The following is a 24,607-nucleotide window of genomic DNA, read 5'->3' on the forward strand; positions in this document are numbered from 1 at the left end:
CAACCTCCAAAACGAGTATAACTGAACCTACGTAAAGATTTTCCTGGGATAAATCATCCCGAATGCATAGACCAGCAGGATCAGTGTTAGCCATCACTATTTTCACTATTATCGCAGATGGGAATTTAGATAATTTCTACCTTTTTTGCTTCTATAACCAATGATTAGAAGAATAACCTTGAATGTGTTTGTGTCTGTAAGTGCCTATGAAGTAAAATTTTCTGTAAGTCAGAGACATTTCTGAGCTGCCAGCGGCTGCGCCTGCCACGGTGCCCATCAACTTGTCTGTGTTACCTACTTTTCCAATGATTAATTTTTAAATATCTTGCAATCTAAATAAAAACTGAGTGTTTTTTAAAACGTCCCTAACCTCTTGTCAGTGGAAATAACACTAGTTCCATCTCAAGGGGACTAAGAAGTACAAGCAGTAACGACTTCTTAGGAGAAACTTCATTTGCCCAGTCCCTCCCAACAGCCGTTTAAGTCTGGTGTAAAATGAGAAGCATTACCTGAATCCGTGAGGTCGCATGCCCATACCAGTAACGTCAGGGGCATAGGCCCCACGCGGGTCTTTGGGGAAGATGGGGTATCGAGGCCCCATGGGAGGGACGACTGGCGAACGGAGGCTCCCGGGGTAGGGGGGTGGCGGCCTGGTGAAAGCTGGGCTCACGCCCTCAGGCTGCCAGTGCTGCAGGGGGTGAGGCCCAGCGGCCGCGTCCTGGGGCCCCTTCTCCTGCCGACCTGCCATCTTCTTCTGCTGCTGCTGCTGCAGAATCATTTCCCGTAACTTCTGCCGCTGGAGGGAAGAAACTAAAGTCACTGGGATTTCTGACAACTAATGGCTTCCTATATCCTAGCACTCCCAACATGTGACTAACGTAATGCTTAAAATGCCTTCATGTTTTAAAGTTCGATGAAGCACTATTTACACTTAACTGTACAACAGTTTAGGAATACAAACAGATTATTTGGGGTCTTTCCCTTGCCCAACAACTATCACAAACCGAAACCCTTCCTAAATAAGAATGCCCCTAAAAATCCATAAACACTGAAAGTAGATTTGGAATAATCCAACAGAACTGGTATTAATTTCACCACTTTCACTTTTCTGGCCTGTAAAGAGTTCAGTAGAAGATACACTGTAACTCCTGGGCAGAAACTAGCGGTGAAATGGATGCTTTCTCGATGAGTGACACATCTGGGAGTGCACACTGTTCTCACCTGTCGCAGCTTCTCTGTGTCCACCTGAGACGCACTGCCGGAGCCACTCTGTGTGTCAGGGACTCCCGAGGTCGGTGCTGGTCCAGGAAGCTGGGAGACACTGGGAAACTGCGGGCCTTGAGAGTTCATGGGGGCGCTGGGAGGAGCACTGAAGTTCCCCTCAGACCCAGGCCGAGGCTGGTCAGCAGCATCAGGAGCAACTAGACTTGTCCCAAAAGTGTCAGCCTGAGACCTTGGGGTCATAGGGGGCTGGTCATAAGGATCCCGAGCAGATGGGGAGACTCGGCTGAAGGTGTCTGCAAGGCCTGTTCCAGGCGGCCCAGGAGTCTGGGGACAGGCCTCAGGGGACCTACCCACAGGGCCTGCTAAAGCCGCGCCTCGGTTCTGCGCTGCCTGCAGGAACGCATCCTGATTTGGCGTGAGGACAGGTCTTGTCACTGAGGACCGAGTGAAACCCTCTGACACCCGTGGCCGTGGTGCTGCTGGTGGCTGAGAGTAAAAAACAGAAATGCCAGGTCTCGGTGTCCCAGGAGGGTGAGCATATGGGTCAGAAAGCCTTGGAGTAGCTGCAGGTGTAACGAATAAGTCTCCCTGTGTTGGTGGCCTTGGGGTGGGTGGCTGCTGACTGTATGGATCAATTGTGGGGGGTCGGGGAGTGCCAGGGGTCTGAGAATAAGGGTCTGGGTTGGAGCGAGGTGGTCCTGAGGGCTGGGAGTACAGGTCCTGAGATGCTGCCCTCGATGTGCCTGTGTGCTGGGGAAAGGCCCTGGCGGGGTGGGCAAAAGCCTCTGTCATCGCTGGGTGCGGGGTGAGGGGTGGCTGGCTGTACGGATCGCTGGGCTGGCTCTGGGAAAAGTTATCCGAGGGTCTGGGTGTCAGAGCGGGCCTTTCGTACGGGTCCATGGGCTGGCGCCTGGGAGCCTGCAGCCCGGGCCCAAAAGGGTCCTGGGAGGGTGGAGGTGGCTGCATCGGAGTCTTAAAAGGTCCAGGACCACTATCCACAGGTGCAGGCGTCAGCACGGGCCGTGCATATGGGTCAGGGACCCGCTGCCTTTGAAATATGTCTGCCCGAGGAGATGGCTTCGGGAAGTGATCATTGGTTGCAGCTGCTAGAGGGCCTTTGGTGGTCTGTTCCGAAACGACTGGAGAGCGGGGCAGGCCCAAGGGTTTGGGGAATGGCTCTGCCAACACCGGCCGAGGTGTGTCCGGGGGCTTTGCATAAGGGTCACTGCTTGTCACGGAGGAAGAACATGACTCTCTGACAGGGGAAGGCCGACCGGCTGCACTCTCGCTCCCTGGAGTGGGCCTCGGTCCTGAGGGCAGGGGTGCACAGCTTTCCGCCAGGCCCGTAGAGTTTCTTCTGGAAAGGCCATGGCCCCCCGGAGGTGGTCTTGGAGTACCAACCATTTTCGAGTAGGGATCCATCGGAGATGGTGGCCGGGAGCTGGCAGATGCGGGCGAGAACACATGCTGCGGCGACAGACTCTCCGGGAGCGGAGCCCGGGAGGGGGCTGCGGGAGGGGGCGGGGCCTGTGGCTTCACAAACACGTCATCCGCAGGTGCAGAAGCGGGGGGGCCGGGTAGCGGTTTTGTAAACAGGTCCTTATGGAATGACTGTGCCGGAGACATGTTTCCACTGCCGGGCTGGGGGGTCGAGGGGCTCGGTGTGTCCGAGCCGGACGGCGCTAGCAGAGCCTGCGACCCAGACTGCTGCAGCTGCTGCTGCTCGCTCTTCACCTGCTCCAACTTCTGGGAGGCTTCGATCTTCGCCTGCTGCTTACTCTTCTGGCGCATTTGCTGTTGGACATGGCAAAAGGAAGCAATCGTGGGTTAGGAAGAACGGACTGTCACAGGGAAAGGCTGGTGGTGCTCTCTTGAAACGAACTCTTAATTCTGTGGGGAATAAACCTGCCTGAGGACTCCACTACGACAGCACACCCACTTGGAGTGAGACCCTCCCAAAGAGAAGATGGTGTCCCTGCAGTCTACCCGGCTCACGCAAGCCCGGGGCCAAGCACCGCCTACTCCAGCATCTCCAGAAACGCCCAAAGCAACTTGCATCCATTTTACTGAGAAAGGGATGTCTGCTTGTAACCAAACGTTCATGTTCTCGTAAGACCCACATTCTGAGATGATACAACTAGCTTCCTTCAAGCAACGATGCAGCGTGACAGAGCTAACTATCACAAAACAGAACACCCACGCACCTGTCGGAATTTCCACTCCTGCTCGTGTTCTGACTCCCTCTGCTTCGAGGGGTCCTTGAAGAGCTCGGCGTCGACCCGTGCGCCAGGATCCATGCCGTCCTGGTGCTGCTGCCGCCGCAGGCAGTCATGGGACATCTGCACCTTGTTGATGCGCAGGGCCGCCCTGTTGTCCCTGGCTTTTTGCTGTTAACACGGGGGGAAGAAAGTCATCTCTGCGCACACATTAACAAGTTCCGAGAAATGAAAACCAAGCGACGGTGCACTTCATCACATAAAAGCAAGGAAAGGTCACACTGATGGGTCGGCGGCAGCAGTGGCGGAAGACGCCGCCACTCTGCTCCCTCCACTACTGGCAGCCTGGGCTTTATCTGAGCCAGGCCCGAGAACCCAGGCCTCACCTAGTATTGGCGGTCCTGGTCTTTCTAACAGACCCTTCAAAGAGGGCAGAATCCACATTTTGTACAAATCAGACAAAAGGAAAAAATACCACATCAGTCCTCCAAATCTAAAATCTGGAATTTGAAGGTTAACATTTAAAAACAAACTTTCCCCGTCTGGTCACTACCTCCCACGGCCAAGGCAAATCAAACACAGCACTGTCAACATGACCGAAACCCTCCCTCTCCGTCTATCCCCCATTACTACTACCGACAGGATGTGCACAGAACATCAACTTGGAAAAAAACTGGGTCTGGTTTTTCAAAAGAATGGTATCAATTTAATATGCTTTAAAATGAAAGGAAGGACCTGGGCCCAGCTGAGAATCTTAATCCAGATCTTCAGGAAATACCACCCATCATCTGAACAACGACTCACAGCTTCCTGAATAGCGCCAGGCAAAGCACGTGTTCCTAACATGCCACAAGGGTGTCCTGATGTGTCTCTTCATAGTTTACAGGACAATTTTCTACTGAACTTTGTAGAAAAATAGCTATTGTGGGAGAAAACAAGGGCACACTAATGCAGCCTCCAAATGCAGTGCCCTTTGGAAGAGACACAACAATTCTGAAGTGAAATGGATTAGACATGCCCCTAAAATAACTGAGAACAGTCTTCGACATCCTGGACCTGAGAGCCGGCTCACAAAAATGTCACACTTCATATTCAAACAGAAAGGGGGATGAAGTCACTGCAAAAACAAAGCTGTTTGCTAGTTGTACAAGTGGGAACATAATGTTTCTGCAATGGAAGACCCTTTCATTAACTTAAGACGATAAAAGTGACACAATGCATAGGATTTTCTTTAAATACCACATATGGTGCTCTTTCCTGCGAACTGGCTTTTCTCCACAACTTGGCGATCTGTTTCACCCTGGTGGTCCAGTCTGCAAAGAGAGGAAACACACACGCGTTTCAGAGCATGGTGGGGACATGTCACGGGGAAGAGGCTGACGAACCACTGACAGTCAAACTTTCCTTGGCCAGACTTGCACAGACAAGCGGCCCCACATTAAATCCTCTGTGCAGTACAAAGTTCATGGAGCACAGCAGACTAACAAAGTTTTTTCTGAAAAAAGTGTTGCCTTATTACCAACCTCAAGTGTAGAATTAGGATGGTTTTAAATCAAGGGGCTAAGCAGCCAAGATCAATTTAAGCCAAATACAATGTCCAGCACAAATAACGCCTGATGATTACAAAATCTATTACAAGATCATAAGCAATTATTTCTGTAATATAACATATCACACACAACACACATGACACTTTAGGTGTCATTAAAACTATACATTATTACACTACCAACCACACTCAAGCAGGCCTTCCTTCTGCTGGATCCTATATGAGAACTTCCCTCGCCTGTAAAGCAATTACCAGAAGCGAAGCTGAAAGTTCTGTAAGCCATCTGTGCTCACGAGGGGCCTCTCATTTTGACCAGAGAGAAGTCGGTGTTGCTGCAGATGAGCGTCACACAGACACGGAGCAGCGATGCTTTCAGGCCACTCCTACGGAACTCAGTGTCGGGACAGTGTGGAGGAAGCTTGGGTGAGATGGACAGTTTGGGATTGAGGTAGAAACAATGTGGTCCTCGGGAGAAGAAAGGAAGAGGAGCGGAAGGGAGGGGGAGAAGGGAAAGGCCACTGAAAACAGACCTCATGCTACTTCTCAGGGGTCCAGAACCATACAGTGAAGCCACTGAAAACCTGGGTACTGCAAAGACACACTCTGCCCCCGCTCCAAGGGCAGCCTGCTCCAACGCCTGGGGGCTCGTCCAACTGCGGGTGGGGAGAGGCACAGGGAGCCTGCAGGTGCTGTGTGGACAGACCCCCTGCTCTGAGACGCTGGCTACTCCTGCTAGAAAGCTGGCCTCAGCTCTGCACGTGTAATGAACCGGGTGCCACAGGGGGCACACAGGGAAAAGCACCTGCCGGCAGACGGTGGCCCGCAGCAGTGCAGCCAAGTGCTGGCAGCCAGGAAGCCGCCACGGGAGCGTTTGCTTGCGCGCACATGGCACCACACCATCCACCATTCCCCAGTAAGTCAGAACGGTCAAGGATGCCACTGTGTCTCCTACTTATTGTACTCGTTCGGACAGGATGGCTGGGGCAGGAATGTCAGTGAGAAAGTGCTGATGGGAGCAGTACTCAGAACTGAACCGGACACAACTGACAACACTTCTGATTGTATTCTAGCAACACCTTTGTACAGTCACGCATACAACACAGCACCGACTTCTGCGTGTTTGTATTGTACAGTCTCCAGGGGCCGAAGAGCACATCATCCGCCCATTCAACTTCGCTCTCGGGGAAAAGGGGCCCAGGACCCGGGACTGAGGAAATGAAGACATTTCCTGCCAACGCCACACAGGCTCTGGACAGCAGGGAGAAGAGCCCAGACAGACAGACAAGCGGTGTCTCACATATGTGAGGGAGTGGCAGTCCCTGCAGAGGCTGCCCGGCCAGGACTCACCCGGGAGCTCGTCCTTTAAGCCAGGGAAATTGACATTTGCGTACAGCACCGGCGCCACGGCGGCCATTGCGCCCAGGGCCTCCTCCTTCTCCCACTTGAGGGTGCTCCTCTGGGCATTCGACAGGGTGTCACCCTCCCCTTCCACAGGGGGCGCCGCAGAGCCCCAAGAGCTGTTAGGATCACTCGCCATTGGATGATATGCTGCACTTTTATCTCTGGCAAACAACATACAACATCCATTAGTAAACATAAAATAACTTTCAAGTATGAGCTCATTAAAACCTGTCAGGTGAAACAGCTGAAATGTCCCATGAATTTTAGCAAACATCCCAATGAATGTAACATACAGTATGGCCACACACAGTGGCGTACTGATGTCTGTGACAAAGGTCCCTTCTGTGTCCACCGGAGGTGAGGGCGTGCAGTACCTGGCATCAGGGTAAGGGGACGGTGGGATGGCAGAGAACGTCCCCAGTCCGCTTCCAGGAGGCAGAGGGCTGTGTGGGAGATGAGGGCTGGGGCCGATGAGGCCGTTCATGAGTGGCATCCGTGAAAAGACATCTTAGGAGAAAACAGTGACTCAGCTTGCATACTGCTCATAAATATCAAAAAGCAAAAGAAGTATTTCTAACCAAAAACTTGTAATGCTATTCAATAAAGTAGGATTTTATTTCAATATTTTTCTGCAAGAACAGTGCTCAAGAGCAATTAGTCGTAGACTGTGAGATGCGATCTCCATAACCCTGTCTCCTCTGTCATGGCACAGAGGACCTAGTGCATGTGAGGAGCCTGCAAAACTGACTAGTGTGCTCCAGGGTGTTACTCTGCATTCGGCTGGTCTTACTGCTTTCTAGAGTTCCACTTGTAATGCATAAGCATAAAAAAATGGAAAACATTTATACAGACGTGGAATTAGTATTACCCGTGTATGAGGGCATCCTTATTTTTCCCTCAAAAATGTGGCCAAAAAACTAAATATTATACATGGCAAAATACAGTAAGCACTGAGTAAAAAAACAAGTCACCTCCTAACATTTTAACAAGGCTGCACAGCGAAAACATCTACATAATGAGTGTGAAACCTTCATAAAGGAATACATCTTTAACTGACTTGGTTTCTAAAACACACCATTTCAGTTTCAGAAACCACGGAGATCGATCTTGTGTTTATGTTGGGAAACACTGAAGAGTTAGTTCTTCTCCACCAAGGATGTATGGGAAACGTGCAATCCAGCCAAAAGCAAGGCGCATTTATGTCTCAAGGCTGAACCGGTGAAAGCTACAGTATTTTAATTATGTGTATTACAGAACTTTTCATGGGTACACAAAACTGAGAGGAAAGATTAACACTGGATCACTGATCCATTTCAGCCATTGTGTGAAAACAGTGAGGATTTCAGGACCGCAACGGTCACCCAGCTCAGCACACAAGCAGGAAGCAGTGGTGAACCCAGACACAGAGAACGACCCTTTCTAGAGGGGAACCGGGGACCTCTGTCTGTGGCACTCTCCCCATCTGCTCCCACAGACCCTTGTCCTAGGCCCTCAGAAACAGGGAGAAGTTGGCACCTGAACCTTATCTGGCAGCTGGTTATCAGGTGGGAGAAGAGAACTGACCAGAGGCCCCTCCCCTCACAACAAGGAGTGTCACTGGCACAGGTAGGTGTACACACAGCTGTGAACCGAGCAAGGCCAGACCGATGCGCACACAGCAGCCAGGTGAGGGGGGACGTAGTCCTCCCGACACTTTGCAAGCAGGTCTGAGCGCAGGTGAGCTGAGACGTGGGTGCAGAGGGCACGGGAGGCACCACAGCGAGGTCCCCACTGCCGACACTGCGAGCAGAAGACCCGTGGCCATGCGCGGACCACAAGCTCCCGAGGCTTTCCAAGAGGCGGGCGTGTGGCCAAGAGGAATGCGGACGGGAGTGTTTTTCCATCAGCACAAGAGAGGCTCTCTCCTAGCAGCATGGGTCCTGGCTAAGGCTAAGGACCCAGTCTGCTTCAGTGAACATAAGAACACACGCATGCATGCGCGCGCACACACACACAGCAGACCCACACTTGGGCGACGTCTCTAGGCGACTTACCCTGGCCATGCATGGGCATCAGCGGTTGTGCGGGGGGCGGGGGAGGCTGTGCCAGCGCAGCGGGCTGGGCGGCCACAGGGCTGAGCACGGCAGTGAACAAGTCTTCCACGTCCTTCCCTCCAAGCTCTAGGGGATGCAATGGCAACAGGATTAAAGTCTGTTCCAGCCACACGGGGAATGCCACTTTTGTAAACGACAAAATCAGAACACAATTACCTGGAATTTTGTATAATTTTCCAAGAATTGCCCCTAGGATGGAAAAAAGACACAGAAATATTAATTACCATTTTGATACACTGATGTAAAATAGCATGCACAGAAATCATCAGAATAGGATGTAAATTACAAACAAGCATGCAGAAATCTTTGAAAATCATATTTACTCATGTCTTTCAGAAAGCCTAGGTGTAGGGCAAACACTTTACCATCTGTGACCATTTTGTCCAGCTCAGGACTAAGGATCCCATCCAGCTGCTCCTCACTGAGCGGCCGTGAACTCTGGCTGGCAGACGGCTGAGGCAGGGAGGAAGGGTCGTCAGCAACGGGACCGATGTCCATTCCGGCTGGAGGAGCGAGGTAAAGACATTAAAAAGTGAATATGCCTGCCACATGTGCCAACACTACTCACCTGCATTAACACACGATTAAAACCGAGCAATGAAGAGTTCATATCCCTGAATTAATCAGGGTTCTTACCTCTATATGGAAAGTCAAAGTTAGTAACAATTAGGCACCATCTGTTTGTAACCTAGGTGCCACTTTAAAAGTTACAGTTCAATCAAAGTAAGTATCCTTCCTGAGGAATAAAAGAACACTTGTGGCTCTGAAGTACCAATCCCCACAAAAGTGAGCCCCACATCACTGAGACGGGAGCCCCAGGGAGCACTGTGCGCAGTGCTCACCACACAGGCCCCAGCTCTGCCTGGGAAGCACTGGCCCCAGACGTCAAGTCCGGCTGCAGCACGGGGGTTGGGAGGGACACGTTCCACGTAAAGCCAAGAACAGCTCTGACACTCTGAACTAACGTTTGGCACACCGTATCCTTGTGAACAATGTCCGCTGGAGGTCACAGTTTTGAAGCACTTGGCGGCCAGCACACAAAACGCTGACTGTTTAAGACACAACGCACTGTCTAACGCAGCTGGCCTTTGAAGCAACGCCACACTTGAAAGTGGTCTACCTTCTTCGCCATGCTTTCTGAGTATCGTCATATGGAAAAGTACAATTCGGTCTGCTCTGTTTCATCTTTATAGTACGCACTAATTTTGTAACATTTGGGTAAACTTACACACTACGTACGACTAAAAATAAAACCACTCATTAAAAAAAAAACGAGAAACTACTGGAAGAGTCACCTGAGCCCAGCAGAGCTGTCCCACGTGCTAGCGGCAGGCACACGGGGAAGCCAAGTGTGATTAGTGACATGCCAGCACTAAGACAGACGCGCATGCACCCACAGCCAGCTGAGCTGAACCCGCTAGAAAGAGACTACTCTACTCAGCCCTCACCCACTGTGCAGGGTCTTACCAAACGGAAAAGGTGAGCTGTCACCCTGGAAAGTGCATGAATCAAGACCTACAAGACCCAAACCAGATAAAACAGGTGATTACCAGGGAGCGGGAAGCGAGGGAAAGCGCAAACAGAAGAAGAAACCAGACACTGCAAGATTCGGGGCCGCAAGCCTTCCATTTGGCACCATCAGAAAGGGAACAGAAAGGACCTAGCTCACTCCTGCCCACAGAGCAGCAGGAGGACACGGCAGATTGAAGTGTACGCTTCCTTCAATGACGACAAACATTTCTTTCCCATTTCAAGTGAAGACTAAACTGCTCACTTGTTCTCTCTCTCACGTGCACACACACACACCTCATACCCTAAAACAGACATGGGGCCAACAGCCTTCTATATACCTGAATGATCAACCGACTTTGCCAGGTCATCCGAAATGATTCCCAGAATGTCATCCTCTGTGTTTAGGACTTCGGATATGTCAGCCAAGGGGTCATCAGCAGTACCTGAACACAGCAAACACGTTTTTAACATCTGGGCATTTCCAGAGACGTTTGATTGCAAAATAGCCTTACTCATTCAACCATGTACAACACGCCTGAGCACAGCAGATGCTGAGTAACTGCTAGAATGACGACAAAGTAAGGTTATTACTTCTAAAGGACGTTTCACACAAAAGGTACTCTAGTGTTTTGAATGATAAAATGTTAGAGACCTATAGTCAGTAAAAGTGAAATAAAATACCATGAAAAACAACGCAGAGAAATGCACTGAGAAAGTGGCATCTCTGAAACTGAGAGCTGGAAGACAGGATCATGGAAGACAAACACCACGGGGGACAACCGCGTCATTGGGGGCTCCCTGCTGGCCAGGGACCGATAGCCTCTGGCACCCCAACCCCGTCGCCTGACTTGTGCACGGCAGACCCAGGTCTGGGACCCCCAGCAGCAGGCCCGCACTGGCAGTGCTGCCAGCAGGGACAGGCCCCCGCAGTCCAGAGGGGCTGGACAGGATGGCGCTCTGCAGCTGGGTGAGCGCTGCCCAGACTTTAAAGGGGGGGGGAGGACTGGGGCTGAGAACAGGGTACCGCATCTTGGTGAGTGGGCAGGGAAGCCCTTTCAGAGCACCTGACCCTGCGAGGAAAATGGGGTGTGGGAAAGCTGCAGGTGGGCACAGGCAGGGTCTGGCTAACACAGGGAGCCTGTGTGCTGGTCACGAGAGACCGTTGAGCAAGGGTGGGCACGGCTCTGCCCGAACGGTGGGCTCGGGTGTCAGGTGCAGAACAGACAGGGCTGTGGGTGGGGTGGGGACGGGGGCAAGACTGGCAGCCGGGAGCCCTGGTGAGAGCCAGCCTCCCGGGCACTGTGGGGAACAGAAGGGTGGGCCTGTGCATGCGTCATGTGTGGAACGTGAGAGGGTGACAAGTCAAGCGGGTCCCTCGAGGTGTCTGGCCCGACGAGCAGAAAGATACCTAGGCTACTTTAGTAACTCCATCAGTCATTCACATTAGGGAGGATACGGCTTACGGGGCAAGGAGTCTTGTAAGTAAGTCTTTGGAAAGTATAAACACATACTTTCCAAATAAACTTCGTACACAAAAATGTTACTTTTCAAATTAAAAGAAAATATAAATTTTATATACCCAAATATTTGTAAGTTTTAAGATATATACAATTATTTCAATAACGTATTCTCTAGACACCAGTACACACCTGAAAGAAAAAATTGTGGCTAATTCCTTCAGGGTTATCTACTGTGAGTGTGCTTGTTTTAAATCCATGTAAGCCTAGAAATCATAATATTCTGTAAAAGACTGTGTTTGAAAAGCTTGTCCTTACCTGAACAAAGTTTATACCTTACCAATAAATTATTAAAACTGATGTCATGGGCTATAGTGAATAAAATGTTAAAAAGAATGAAAGACAGCCATTACTAGTAAATGTCTCATTATAAAGGCCAACTGCTGAGAAGGATTCAACTGCTAAGAGTGTTACGTGGAAGTTTTGAAATGTTTCTCTTATTCTACTGCTAGTGTTTTCACTCTATCACTAAACCATTTCTCCTCAGCCGCTGTGTGAAAAAGTGTATAGTTACGTGTTTCCTGTCTCAATACGGCTTCAGGCCGATCTCAGGTCTCTGCCTCGTGAAACATCAAGCTCAAAGAACTTCCCTTTGAGCCTTTAAGTGGCGTGATGTTCACAGAGAGACCCACCTTTCACAGTCAGGCTGCCCTGTGCCGGGCCCGTGGGCCTTGCCCCCACCGTGTCAACAGCGAGTCGGCGTGGGTGAGAGCGGTGGCGTGGTAGGAGATGCAGCGAGCTGCCAGCACTGACCCACACAAGCACGGCCCCAGGACGACAATAGAACCGGGTGTGCACACGCACACAGGGGCCAAGAGGGCTTCCAGTTCCACCAAGAAGTTCAAGTCAAAGCCCAAAGCCTGGCTTTCCGGTCAGGAAAAGGCCAAGTTCATAAAGCTATGATGACCACCTATCAAATTGTCTTCCAGTGGAAGACCGCCGAAGAGTACCCTCCAAACTGAGCTCAACAAAGTAACTGAGCAACGACTGTCATCGCGGGCAGAAAGGGAGCGTGTCAGGAGAACGTCACTTCCTCGTGGTTAGTGAGTGAGACAGACACCTGGACGTGGGGACAGACCCCATGGTCCCAGCTCCCACACCCCCCCACCAGTGAGGCAGCCCGGGCCTGCTGACGTTAGTGTGTTTCCACCTGGGTGCAGTTCTCAGACCTCTCTCCAACGCTAAATAGGCCCATGTTCGCTACACCTAGGGCTGCAGTTCTGCGGGGGGGGGGGGGGAGAGGCAATATTTGAAGGCATTTCTGAACATCATGACGTCCTAGGGATAGGGGTGCTGGCAAGTGACCCCCGTGGCATGGGACCACCTCTTGCCTCTGACAGAGCGCATGCGGCCCAACGTGTTGGTGGTGAAAAATCCATGTAAGGCCACGGGTTTCACTTCTCCAGCCTGCCAGCCAGGCCCCCACTATGGCATTCCTGTCGTCTGCTTCTGTGTTTTTGGGCTGCGTCATTAACAAAGCTCTCTTACTTAAAGATTATTATATTGATAACTTGTGGCCAAACTGACCTCCCTTACACTGCCCTCTGCTAAGTGTAAACCTAACATTTTCCTCTGCAACTCTGGTGGCAATTACACAGATAAATTTATTTGCCAAATATTACAGACACCTGTCTACTTAAAACAGTCACATTTACTGAATACAAGTTACATTTCAATAAAGCTGATTTAAAAATGCAGGAGGCCAAAGTGAAAGTGTATTGGAGGTCTGATTCAAGGAAGATGAATGTCACATGATAGGGACAAGCCCACATACCGTGAGCCCCAGGTTTCACTGGAGCAGAGGACGAACTAAGCAGCGGGTCTAAGGACGGGTCCAGAAAATGCGCGTTCATGTTGGTTTTATATGGAAGCGGAGCTGGGTCTTCCGGGAGGTTATCTAAACTCAGCTTGTTTTGTCTACTTGTATCTAGAAGATCTTTTCCAAAGAAAGCTTCCTAGATAAAAATAAGCACATATAAAAATGACTTAGTTATAAATTCTAAAATGACAATAGATGTTCTGTCAGCATTTTTGACAAGGCAGAAATGAGCTTGGTATTAACAACAACAAAAAAAATTGAATACAGAAATGCATAAACAGCATAGAACTATCCTGCCAATTTTTTTATCCAGATTTCCTTTATTTTGAAAGTACAGCTTTTCGTAGTTTTACTAGAAACAAATAACATCATGCAAACACCACACACTTCTTTCTAATGTGTTTCTAACAGCAGAATAATAATTCAGTAATTCCAGAATAGGCTACAATTAAAATTTAAGACTGATACATTCACAATACTATTGGCACCTAGTTCGTGTTATCAGAAAAGCTCCAGCTTCTGAGTATTATCATTTACAGATTACGTGCAGAGGGAAGCACAAAGGCTTCATCGACAGCTTTAATACGGATAAACCTCAGATCAGTAACCTCACGTTGACTCATAAGCACATCACGAATCTGAAAGGGGTTTTAGAGCCGTTTTCATCTTACTATGTGCACAAAACCTACATCTCTCACGGGCGTCTGGCTCCTCTCTCCCTCCCCACTAGGCGCACTCCTCCACCTCAACGCTGCAGCCCCCACTGGCGAGGGGGCGCCCACAGCACCCGAGTGCTTGCTCCTGCTTGCTCCGTGAGAGTGTGTCTCCTCCCCCTCTCCCTGGGAGTGCCCTTCTCTATCTGATGAAATACTCAGAATCGGAAAAACCGGGATCAAAAAGAACTTTGTGAAATGTACCAAAGCACAGCGAAGTAAACGACAGGGAAGTAAACGTTAATTGTTATGAGCCCCTGGAAGGTTAAAACAGATTTATGATAACTCATTAAAAACAAGTAGAAAGGTAACAGTCAACAAACCTGTTTTTCAAAACTCAATATACATTTCTTTCATTGACAATCTATGTAACAAAGCGAAATATTACTTGTAAGTAGGCAGGGAAAGTTTCTTCAAGCTTGTTTTTCCTTTTCCGGTATCTCTTCTTTGTTTTTTCAGTGTTTTCAGTGACGGACGCAGATTCATCAGCCAGGGCGTCTGGCAACTGTTCGCTCCAGCCTGGAAAGAGGGGTCAGGTTTATGAGCACGTGACACCCGAGACTTTCAGACAAACCCACCCCAAGGAACAGGATGGTTCTGTGTACACAAACACGCTATTCCTTGTTGTCTTCCTTCCACTGAGATAGAACTGACACACAACACCATACATGTTGTAGACTTGCAGCTTGACCTGACAAAAAAGCTTTTCACAAAACTATCTCAGAGCAGGTGTGTAAGTTTACAAACACCGCAAAACACTTCCTTTCCCGTCGTCTCTGTAGTGTCAGCATATTTCCTACTGTCTTTTTTAAAAACTTTTAGTTATTTATCTTTAGAGGGGAAGGAAAGATGAGATGGAGAGAAGTATCAATGTATGGTGACCCCCCGTGTGTCCCCCACTGGGAACTGGCCAGCAACCCAGGCATGTGCCCTGACTGGGAATCGAACCACCATCCCTTGGTTGGCAGGCCCGTGCTCAATCCACTGAGCTACACCAGCCAGGGCCCTACTGTCTCTTACTGAGGGCTTCCCTGTACCTGAAGCGGAAGTCTGTGTTTTCTTCTTTAACCTCGACACTTTGTTAAAAGCTGAAAAGTGAAAATGCCCAGTGCCGAAGTGTCTGGGGAAATGGCTACTCGTATACCACTAGTTTAGCAGGAATGGTGTTTTTGTACAATTTACTGGGAACATGCAACAAAAGTATTTTCAGAAATGTGCATCCTTCTGTCCGGCAGTTCCAAGTTGTGGGGTTTACAGCAATTGAGCATTGTCATAGCTGACTATGAACATGCTCATCAACAAGCGATGAATCATCAACCTTCTAACATAAATGGAAACAAAATTCCGGACCACACGGTTTCGCCGAGCACAGGAACAGGCCGAACACCACTCACACAGGCCGCAAGCACTTCCGTGGCGCTCTCGCTACCTCTTCACCCCACCCTGAAAATCCAGGGTGGGGAGGACTTCCACTGCCAGAATTCATAGGTTCACTGACTAAAGATAGCCCTGCCTGGTGTGACTCAGTGGATTGAGTGCTGGCCTGGGAATTGAAGAATCACCGGTTCGATTCCCAGTCAGGGCACATGCCTGGGTGGTGGGCTTGTGAGAGGCAATCCTTTCTTTCTCCCTCCCTTTCCCTCTCTCTAAAAATAAATGAAAAAAATCTTTAAAAAAAAATAAAGTGACTAAAAATGATGAATAAACATTTTAAAACAACCTTTATTTTAATGTATTAGTAATCTGGCCAGAAAATGAAGAATACTCAAACACCAAAAATTAAAGTAAAACAAGAACCACAGAAATCACGAAGAATTAAATGAAACTGAAAATTTGCTAAAATTCAGTGACCCTGAACTGCAGTTTTCACAGCCTCAGGAGGAACGGGGAATGGAAGACCCAGGTTAAGGTCCTTCCGCAAGGTGGAGACTGAGCAGAGGTGCCGTGCAGGAGGGACCCGAAGGAGCCTCCCCTGCGCAAGCTGGTCTAACAAAAACACACCCTCTCACTTCCCCTTCCCCCACGGCAAAGAGAACTGTTTGCCATCTTGTCACAGAATGTGGTGCTGGGCGGAAAGGTGAAACATGAAAATCTTCCATGAGAATCCGTAAGCTCCACGTGGCCCTAATGGGCAAGGAGCCTGAATGTACATGACAAGGGTGGACCCAAAACTCCAGCCTGGGACTCAGGTCCAGAAGTCCCAGGGCGACATCACCTCGTGCTCCCAGTCCGACACACACAGACGCCGTCCGAGATGACCGACCCACCTCCAACCCACCTCTCGGGGCGTGCACACCTCGCTCTACAGAACACACACTCACGGGAGAGTGGAACCGACACTCGCACGAGGACGGGCCAGCCTGTCTCACCACACACAGGGAGGGTGGCCGAGCAGAGCCAGGCGCCAGCCTCAGTGACCCATCCGCACCAGTCCGATGTGGGGACAGAGGAGACTCCGGAGCAGGCTGGTGAGACCACTGACCCGTCAGAAAGGCGGTTCGGAAAAGTGGACAATGCAAAAGAATCAAATCTCAGTGGCCGGCACAGACAAGGAGAGTGCTGCACTACAAGAACTGAAGTTGTTTAGAGAGGAAAATAAGGAGACAGAGACGGAAAACACAAAAAAACAGTTTCCCTGCACTTATCGCATTTCACAGCCGTGTTAAGAGAATTCTTTCAAGTCCTTGGGGTGCTGGCTTTTAAAAACCTGCAGCAGTTTCCATTACTAACCCACAGGTCAAAACCCCACCCCGACAATGGAAGCGCTCCATTCAGAGGGCATATGCTGCAAACTGCACCTTTTCCCCCCACGCCCACAAAACACTTCCCATGTGCGCACCCCCCACAGCAACGACGTCGGCACCGCTTCCTCAAGCTGTGGCTCACGCAGTGATTCGGCTTTGACACTCCAGTGAAGACGACAGAATATTACTTGGAAGAGGTATTTCTACATGACGTGGTGCAGAACCACCCGTCCGCGACACAGGGAAGAAGGGAACTCCTGTGAACACCCTCAAAGGAACAGTCTCTGTCGGGCTCCAGTCACCTCCGTGCCCACCCAACTCCTGCACCTGTGGGGCGAGCCCAGTCTGCAGGCACCGACCCCTGGGGTCACACGGTGGCCCAGTCAGAACCATTCTCATCAGCTGCGATGCCAACACTATGGGCTTCAACCAACCAGAATCCATACCGTCCTCTCTGCCAGGCAACTGCTCGGAGATGGAGCCAGAGGAGTCTTTCCTGATCGTAGATCTTTTGGCTTTCCCTTGGCCAGTTCGACTTCTTTGCCGTACCATAAATCCACCAATACCTGAGCAAAAGAAGAATTGGGTAACTTCAAAAATAACCAATTTCTCCCAATATTTCTACAGTGAGGAAGGTGAAACTGCTTAGTCTTACATAGTAAAGCTAAGTCTTACATAGTACAGATTCAATACAGGCTAATTGAAACAATTTCAGTTCAATGCAAAATTACATGAGTTTGGAAATAGACAAATAAAAGGGGTTAAAGCTATTGTTACCTCATTGCTCACTAACGGGAACAGAGATAAAATTTCATTAGGACAGCAAGACTGCATACCTTTCCTCTTGTCCACAGTGTCGGAGTAAATACTCCTTATTTAACAAACATTAGAAACTCGCACCTCATTGTTGAACATTATTTGTATATTAGCTAAGGGAGAAAAGAGACCCAATACTAACTAAGCTACTAGATAATCCACACGAAATTCGAACCACTTCGGGGAAAAGTGTCTGAGGACCTCCGTTAAGGCCCTCGGACACCAGGCCCTTGCAGGCCCTGCCCTGCAGGTGAGCGCACAGGGCCTGGGGCGGAGCACTGGTAATCCGCCCAGTAGTGGACTGCGGGCAGCTTGTTTAACTGTTCAGTGCTCCAGACCCTGCACTCTAAACACTGGTAACAATGTAACACAGCCCTGTAGGACAGAATGATACAGTAACAGACGTGAAGTACTTGGAATACTGCCTGACACACACTCCATGCCACCGGCTCTCATCCTATGGTCCAGAAGTCTAACAGTGCACTTGTGACCTACGGGGCCACTCCGAGGCAGGGATGACTTCCATGTACAATGGGGAGGGAAAAAATTAAATGTCAGTCCCTAGAAGGACTCTGCAGTGTCTAAAAAAAGTAAGTGTGCTTTCATAAGCCTCATCATTAGGCAGAAAAGAAAGCCTTTCGTACAATGATGTGGCTGATGCTCATCTAGGTCCTTACAGGCAGCCTATAGTAAGGAAGCTTGGCTTCTAAGGTCCTGCAGGACGCAAGCACAGTGAGACAGTCCTTCCCCACACAGTGAAAAAGGTAGGTCAGGTCACTCTGACCAATAGTGTAAGCAATCAGAAGAATAAAGATTAAACTGATTCAAGTTAATACCTCACTGAGCAGTAAAAAAAAAAAATTAATAAACTGCCTTTAAAAAGCCTACGAGTCAGTATTGTGATATTTTTGGTAACTTTTCCCAATAGGGCAGATAAAATCTGACCGGGAGACAGCTCTTGCTCCGCCCCCCAAGGCAGAAGGCAGACAGCGGTGTTTTACCGTCACAATACTAGCAGGTCTGTAACCTTCAAAGGCCTAAGAGCCCCACCACGTCACCTTCCTATTGTGTGTCTACGGTCACTCCTGCGTGGACCCTAAAACAAGTTTAAAAAACAAGGAAACAGCCACCCAGTAAGGCATTTAATAAAGTGGGTAACACTTGGGACGAGGCATTAAATAATGATTTGCGCTGAAGCACCACACATTCAACCTCAGGAATCGGTCACCTAAAAAGCACATTCAAACAACTTAGTCCTTCAGTTTTAAAGTTCAAGTCTCGGTTTACCAAGGGCTGAGCAGCTGTCTCATCTGTTTGTTTAATAATCGAAGCCCCTGCTATCACGTTTTCCTTAGTGTTACGAGACTGCCACATGCCGTTCGGACTCTATACCTGGTCGGTAAGGTTTCCTTTTCCTCTTTTTGACGCCCTCCGTTCCTTCTGGGCCCTTGGTCTCCTCATCCGCCGCTTCCCGCTCGGGACTGGACTCAGACTTCCCATCACAGTCCATGATAAGTTCTCCTTCTGGAAAAAAGTAAACGCACAAACTTGGGAAGTCCTACCAGACATGTAATTCCTATGAAACAGGAAACACAGAGTGAAGTGGACCCTGAGTCCCAGCTGACAGGAAACACACGGCAGAGATTACAGCTCGAGTCCCCAGACGGCCGCAGAGCACGTGCTGGCCCCAGGAAATAAAGCCTACTTATCAGGAAAGGACAATTGACACTGAGAAAATGCTCCAAAAGACAATTTTCAATCAATCTGCACCTGCGTCATTTCCCTTTTACACGGCCGACATACTCAGTGTATCTCCAAATCAATCAAGTTATTGGTGAAAATAAAGTATGTCTTCTATTTGACAGAAAAAAACATGGGGATGTTTTTGGCCAGCCCACAGAAATGAGCGCACGCCACCGTCCTTTTTGGAAGCCCCACCCACGCACAGTGAGTTCGAGCTCCTCGAGTGACACATCCTGGCCTTGCCTGCTGTGCCGGCCACTCTGCTCCCCTCCCCTTTGACTCCATCAGCTCCTTGAGGCCCCTCTGCTCAGTCTGCTGGACACACCTGGCTACGCCACACTCCTCACCCATGCTGGGCACATGCATGTGGGCCTTTGTACGGGCTTCCTGTGTCCAGATGCTATGCCCTCAGGCAACCCGGGGGCCACCCCCTCAATTCTCAGAAGTCTGTGCTCAGGTACTGCGCTGGCTCGCCTGATCCCTGACCCCATGTACGCACCCCTAATTCTTACTCTGTTTTCTCCACGGCAGTTGCCACACACACTATGATCAATGTATTTATTGTTACATACTTCAGTAGTGTTTTCTCCTAACATTAAAACTAAGTTCCATGAGTGCAGAGCTTTGTGCACCAATAAATATGACATCCAGCAGCCGGCACACAGGAGGCGTCCAATACTGCTCAGTGTGAAAACATGACAGAACAAACGCGATGACCGCTCTATTTCTGAATCAACTGCAAGGAGATGACCACCCTAGACACAAGCAAGCCTGTGGTCGTCTGCTCAAAGACAAGCAAAACTACAACTCACACTGAATGTACTACTACTAAAAATGGTCCCGCTGTCCCAGGAATTCAGCTGGATGAGTCTTGACACCAGGCCAGGGCAATGCTCAAAAACAGGGTTTAGGGTGGACACCTGTGACTACAGTCACACCGGAAGACTGAGGATGGCACATCCGTGTCTGGACTGGTGCACGCTCCCCGTGGCTCTTGCTCAGCCACGGTGCCCACGCTCACAGCCCGCCACCTGGACTCTGGAGTCCACCCTGAACTTTCCCATCCGTCACCCTCCAGCACATGGGCCCTAGGCAGTTTCTCTGACATGGCTCCGTGCAACAGTCAACAGAACAGGGAGGGGACCTGCAAAGGCAACACTGAAGAAGACTACCCTCTCAGAAAGGACAGGGGCCACATCGAGGGTGATAGAGGCTAGTGGCATCTGCCCCTAAGAAACCCTTCTGTGCACCGTGAAAGTCAGCCCACACGCTTTCACTCTTGCGGACACTCTGCAGGGGAGGGAGACTGCGAGTACCCCGACTGTCGTCCATCTCCCCGTCTCGGGAGTGCTCAGACTGCAGGTCGGGTGGCGTCTGCAGCACAGCCACGCTGTTCTGGTTGATGATCTTCAGCTTCAGCTTGGGCTTGGACCGCTTCCTCCTCGGAGCTGCAGCTATGAGGCTCTGCAGCTGCGTCATCCCCGACTCGGTCAGGCACACACCATCCTGGGTGTACGTCTTGGGTGGATCTGAAGTGACAACACCAAGGATACAAACTAAAACTCTTGCTTTAACTCTGGTAAGTTCAATGAATAATACAAAACACCCATGTTTTGCCCTGGCTGGTATAGCTCAGTGGATTGAACCACAGGGTCACTGGTTCAACTCCCAGTCAGGGCACATGCCTGGGTTGCAGGCCAGGGCCCCAGTATGGGGTATGCAAGAGGCAACCATACATTGATGTTTTTCTCCCTCTCTTTCTCCTTCCCTTCTCTTCTAAAACTAAATAAAATCTTTAAAACAAACAAACAAACACACCCATGTGTCAAGGGAATGTGACTTTCATAAAACAGCTACTGACAAAAGGCATGAATAATGAAGAATATTCAACTAAGTGTAAGAGTCGCTGGACAAACTTCCTCAAGTTACAGGCAGAAACTCTGCACGTTTTCCAACAACAGCCCTCCTGGCACTTTCCTGCACGTGCGTCTGGGCCAGGCGCCAGAAAGAAGGCGACGGCATGGAGGACCATGCTTCCGTTTCTCGGCCATGACCCATTTCCCTTGGAGCCCTGCCAGACCTAAGGGTGAGGGCCAGTTACGCAAGAGAAACAATGATACTCCAGAAGCCCAACTAGAAAGCAAAGCATCAATACGATCACTTACAGGAATGCGTGTACATATGGAGAAACCCTGAAATTTTTTAAATCCACAGAACTGCTATTCATTAGAACAACTTCTGAACCATACAAATGTTTTTGTATCAGGTGATATCAAATAAAAGAATGAGAGTTTAACAAAAGCATCAGATTAATCACCACCCTAGGCTGATCTATTACAGAAAAACATAACAACTGATGAGTTCATTCTAAAGGCATCTGTTAACGGGGCCTTATGTTCTGCCTCCAGATAACTGCGCATAGAAACATATCCATGAAAACACAACCAACAGGGAGTTGGTGGTGATTTTACGAGCAGTGATTTTTGTTGCCTGCTGGGTGACACTTATGGGAATCCAGTTGCACGGAAGTGGTAGAATGTGACCGGCATCAGGGAACGCAGGCTGAGCGCCCGTGGGACTCGGGCGGGCGCGCCCCGGCAGCGCAGGCCTTACCGAGCTCTTTCGCCTTTGTGAGGGTCTGCACCACGAGGGAGGGGTCACAGCAGTCCGCGGAAGGCACTGACATGAGGGCAAAAGTCACAGGATCAATTTTTGGAAAAGGTAAAATACATTTAAAGTATATTTATGAATGATTAAAATCTCTTTCTATAACCATTTTACTAAAATAAGTGTTTGGAAAGTAAGTAGAGTTTACGGGCTGTCTTCCAAACAAGCTGGTGAAAGGCAGGCACACGTTAAGAAGGAAAAACGGAAGGTAATGTACTGGGTTTCTGTGTCCTGATAACAACCACGTGGTTATGAGTTTTAAAAGCAAAATTACACTTCATATCTGAATTATATTCTTATTTTATTCTATGTAAGCCAACTGCTTTAGTATATTAAATTGGAATAGCAGGACTTAATGTACAATTAAAGCAACCTAATTTCCACAAAATACTCGCTCCAACGACAGTTTCAGAGGAGGAGGAGGACTCAGAGTGCGGCACCTCGCTGGCCACGACTGCCAGGCGCGGGCCCGCCCAGGGCACAGATGCACGGTCAGGCCACCCCTCACCATGGGACGTGGGCATGTAGGGTCGGCACATGCTGCAGTCAAAACCGGCGTCCGCCACACTTTCCACTTCCTCTTCTGTGTTCAGGTTCTGACAGACCGCATGCATCCACCTACAAAGACCGCATTTGTACAGTCAGAAAAGAAAGAATCTGACAACGGTTTTCTTTTAAAAGTAGGAGTTGGCAGTCTCCTAACTCCCAGCCCCTAACTCTCAAATGCCCTTCTGCCTACACCAAGCTGCCCTCTGACCCCAGCCCTGCCCACCATCCCACAAGAACGCCTGAAGCTGAGATGGGAAAGGAATGGAGTCCTCGGAGGGAGGCAGGGCAGCCGTGTACAGAGGCAGGGTAACTGTAACGATCCCACACTGTGGGCTGCGCAGGCTCGCCGGGCGAGTGCACGGGAACTCAGTGGTGCCGAGGGCACCGCGGCCCAAGCCCCACATGGTGCGCCCGCTGTGGAGGAGCCTGCACAGGTGCTGCTGGATGGAAACCAGGAAAGGCAAGGAGCTGTCCAGTCATAGAACAGCAGTGTGGTGGAGTTGTGGGGCACAGCCATCGCAGGCACAGTGCTAACCGCCCACAGGGTACACCCTCAAACCCCCTCCGAAAGCACTGGATTGTGAAGCAGCGCCCTAACTACGCAGAGAGAATGGGAGCTGGCATCTAATATCTGCACACTTATTGTCTAGAGCTTTAAGGAAGAGCGACAGTGAGAGATTCTTTGTAAAATCTAATAAAACACTCCAAATCCCCCGTAGAAAACACATAATGTGCTCAAAGTAATTCTGCCGCATCTAATTTCAAGGGATTCCATAAACCCTCAGGAAGCCCTAAGTTAAAAATCTTTTGCCTGGAACTGAGAATACAACACTGGAAACTTCCACAGGTCTCTTGCTGACTTTCTGGAAAGCACAAGTGCTGCTTCCCAAATGTAAGAACACCTTGTTTTCTAACTTCCTTCCGCTGCACCCCAGGAGAAAAAAGCCTGCTGGAGGCGCGGACGCCGGTGCAGTACCTGTCGCACTGCCTGCACTGCAGGATCAGGTCCTCCTCCCTGTAGCTGCGGCAGCAGACGGGGCAGACGGACAGGCTGGCGCACGGGGCGCACTGGGTGTAGTTGTTCTGCCACTCGCACCGCAGCCCTGCAGACGTGGCCCCGCAGTGCCGGCACCAGACACACCTGCAAGCCAACACCCCCACAGGTTGCAACTTTACTTACATGCACAGAAGAGGGGAGACTACTGACTGCGTATCTGAAACACGTGATCAGCAGTCTCTACCGCGGGAAACATGCATCACGCAATTAGGCAGGTGTGGCTAACTCTTCATGGGCAAGTTCTGAACTGAGAGGGGAGCGTGGGAAGTGTGAACCTGGAATACCATTTGCACTTCCAGCCCCCCTTGGGGACCGTCTGCAAGGGCGGGTCCAGACAGTAGGTGTGGTAGCTGATGTCGCAGTCATCACACAGCAGGAGCCGCCCTGGGTCGGTGGCCTTCCCACAAGCCTCGCACACCGTGCACTCCAGACACCGCCAGCCTTTGCTGAGAACCACCTTAGTGATCTGGAAAGAGACGGCCGGTCACGCGATCTGCACAGTGTGCACAACGACCAGACACACTGCGTAGACCCACGCAGTGCCGACGGACCTGCTCACAGGAAAGAGGCCACCAGCCAACAGTTCCTGAGCACCGACGGGGCCCGCACTGGCGTGGGCCCACCGACACACTTCCGGGGTCCACCTTCTGGGCAGTGGTGCCTACTTGAATACCCGCCCCCGTGGAGTCCATATAACTACCCGGTGCTGTGGGGTCTATGCCCACCGTATGGATGTGGTGACTGGATTTTACAGAAATGAAAAACACTGCCCCATTACTGTGAACAGAAGATTTAAAATGGAGCCATTAGTTTCCCCTCCACATTTCACGAATTCATGCTTCTGAAACTTGTGACCACTGCAAAGGCACTTGTATATTAAAGTCGATGTAAAAATGCAAAAACAAAGAAACAAAATCAAAAACAAAAAAAACACCCCAAAACCATGAGTCCCCAACAATAATTTATAATCTTGGAGGATTTCAGCTA

At 49.9% G+C, this 24,607-nt stretch overlaps 1 protein-coding gene across 16 annotated transcripts in view; it reads right to left on the minus strand.

Annotated features, from left to right (window-relative positions):
• KMT2C (lysine methyltransferase 2C) overlaps positions 1-24,607 on the minus strand; it is a 206,999-nt gene that overhangs the window by 35,192 nt on the left and 147,200 nt on the right. For 13 of the 16 annotated variants that reach the window (XM_053671829.1, XM_053671828.1, XM_053671827.1 and 10 more), the window contains 20 exons: positions 23,905-24,086; positions 23,540-23,704; positions 22,523-22,632; positions 21,961-22,026; positions 20,664-20,876; positions 18,997-19,128; positions 17,235-17,354; positions 14,433-14,563; positions 13,287-13,467; positions 10,334-10,438; positions 9,951-9,998; positions 8,849-8,986; positions 8,640-8,672; positions 8,424-8,549; positions 6,765-6,897; positions 6,337-6,551; positions 4,680-4,753; positions 3,429-3,611; positions 1,222-3,018; positions 510-796 (listed from right to left, as the gene is read on the minus strand). In XM_053671829.1, coding sequence (XP_053527804.1) covers positions 510-796; positions 1,222-3,018; positions 3,429-3,611; positions 4,680-4,753; positions 6,337-6,551; positions 6,765-6,897; positions 8,424-8,549; positions 8,640-8,672; positions 8,849-8,986; positions 9,951-9,998; positions 10,334-10,438; positions 13,287-13,467; positions 14,433-14,563; positions 17,235-17,354; positions 18,997-19,128; positions 20,664-20,876; positions 21,961-22,026; positions 22,523-22,632; positions 23,540-23,704; positions 23,905-24,086 — 4,439 coding nt within the window. The remainder of the gene's footprint in view (positions 1-509; positions 797-1,221; positions 3,019-3,428; positions 3,612-4,679; positions 4,754-6,336; positions 6,552-6,764; positions 6,898-8,423; positions 8,550-8,639; positions 8,673-8,848; positions 8,987-9,950; positions 9,999-10,333; positions 10,439-13,286; positions 13,468-14,432; positions 14,564-17,234; positions 17,355-18,996; positions 19,129-20,663; positions 20,877-21,960; positions 22,027-22,522; positions 22,633-23,539; positions 23,705-23,904; positions 24,087-24,607) is intronic. The other 3 variants (XM_053671840.1, XM_053671839.1, XM_053671834.1) reach the window with 1 other exon arrangement.

Source organism: Artibeus jamaicensis, unplaced genomic scaffold (assembly GCF_021234435.1).
Source record: "Artibeus jamaicensis isolate MK-2021 breed Jamaican fruit bat unplaced genomic scaffold, CSHL_Jam_final contig_718, whole genome shotgun sequence".
NCBI lineage: Eukaryota > Metazoa > Chordata > Mammalia > Chiroptera > Phyllostomidae > Artibeus > Artibeus jamaicensis.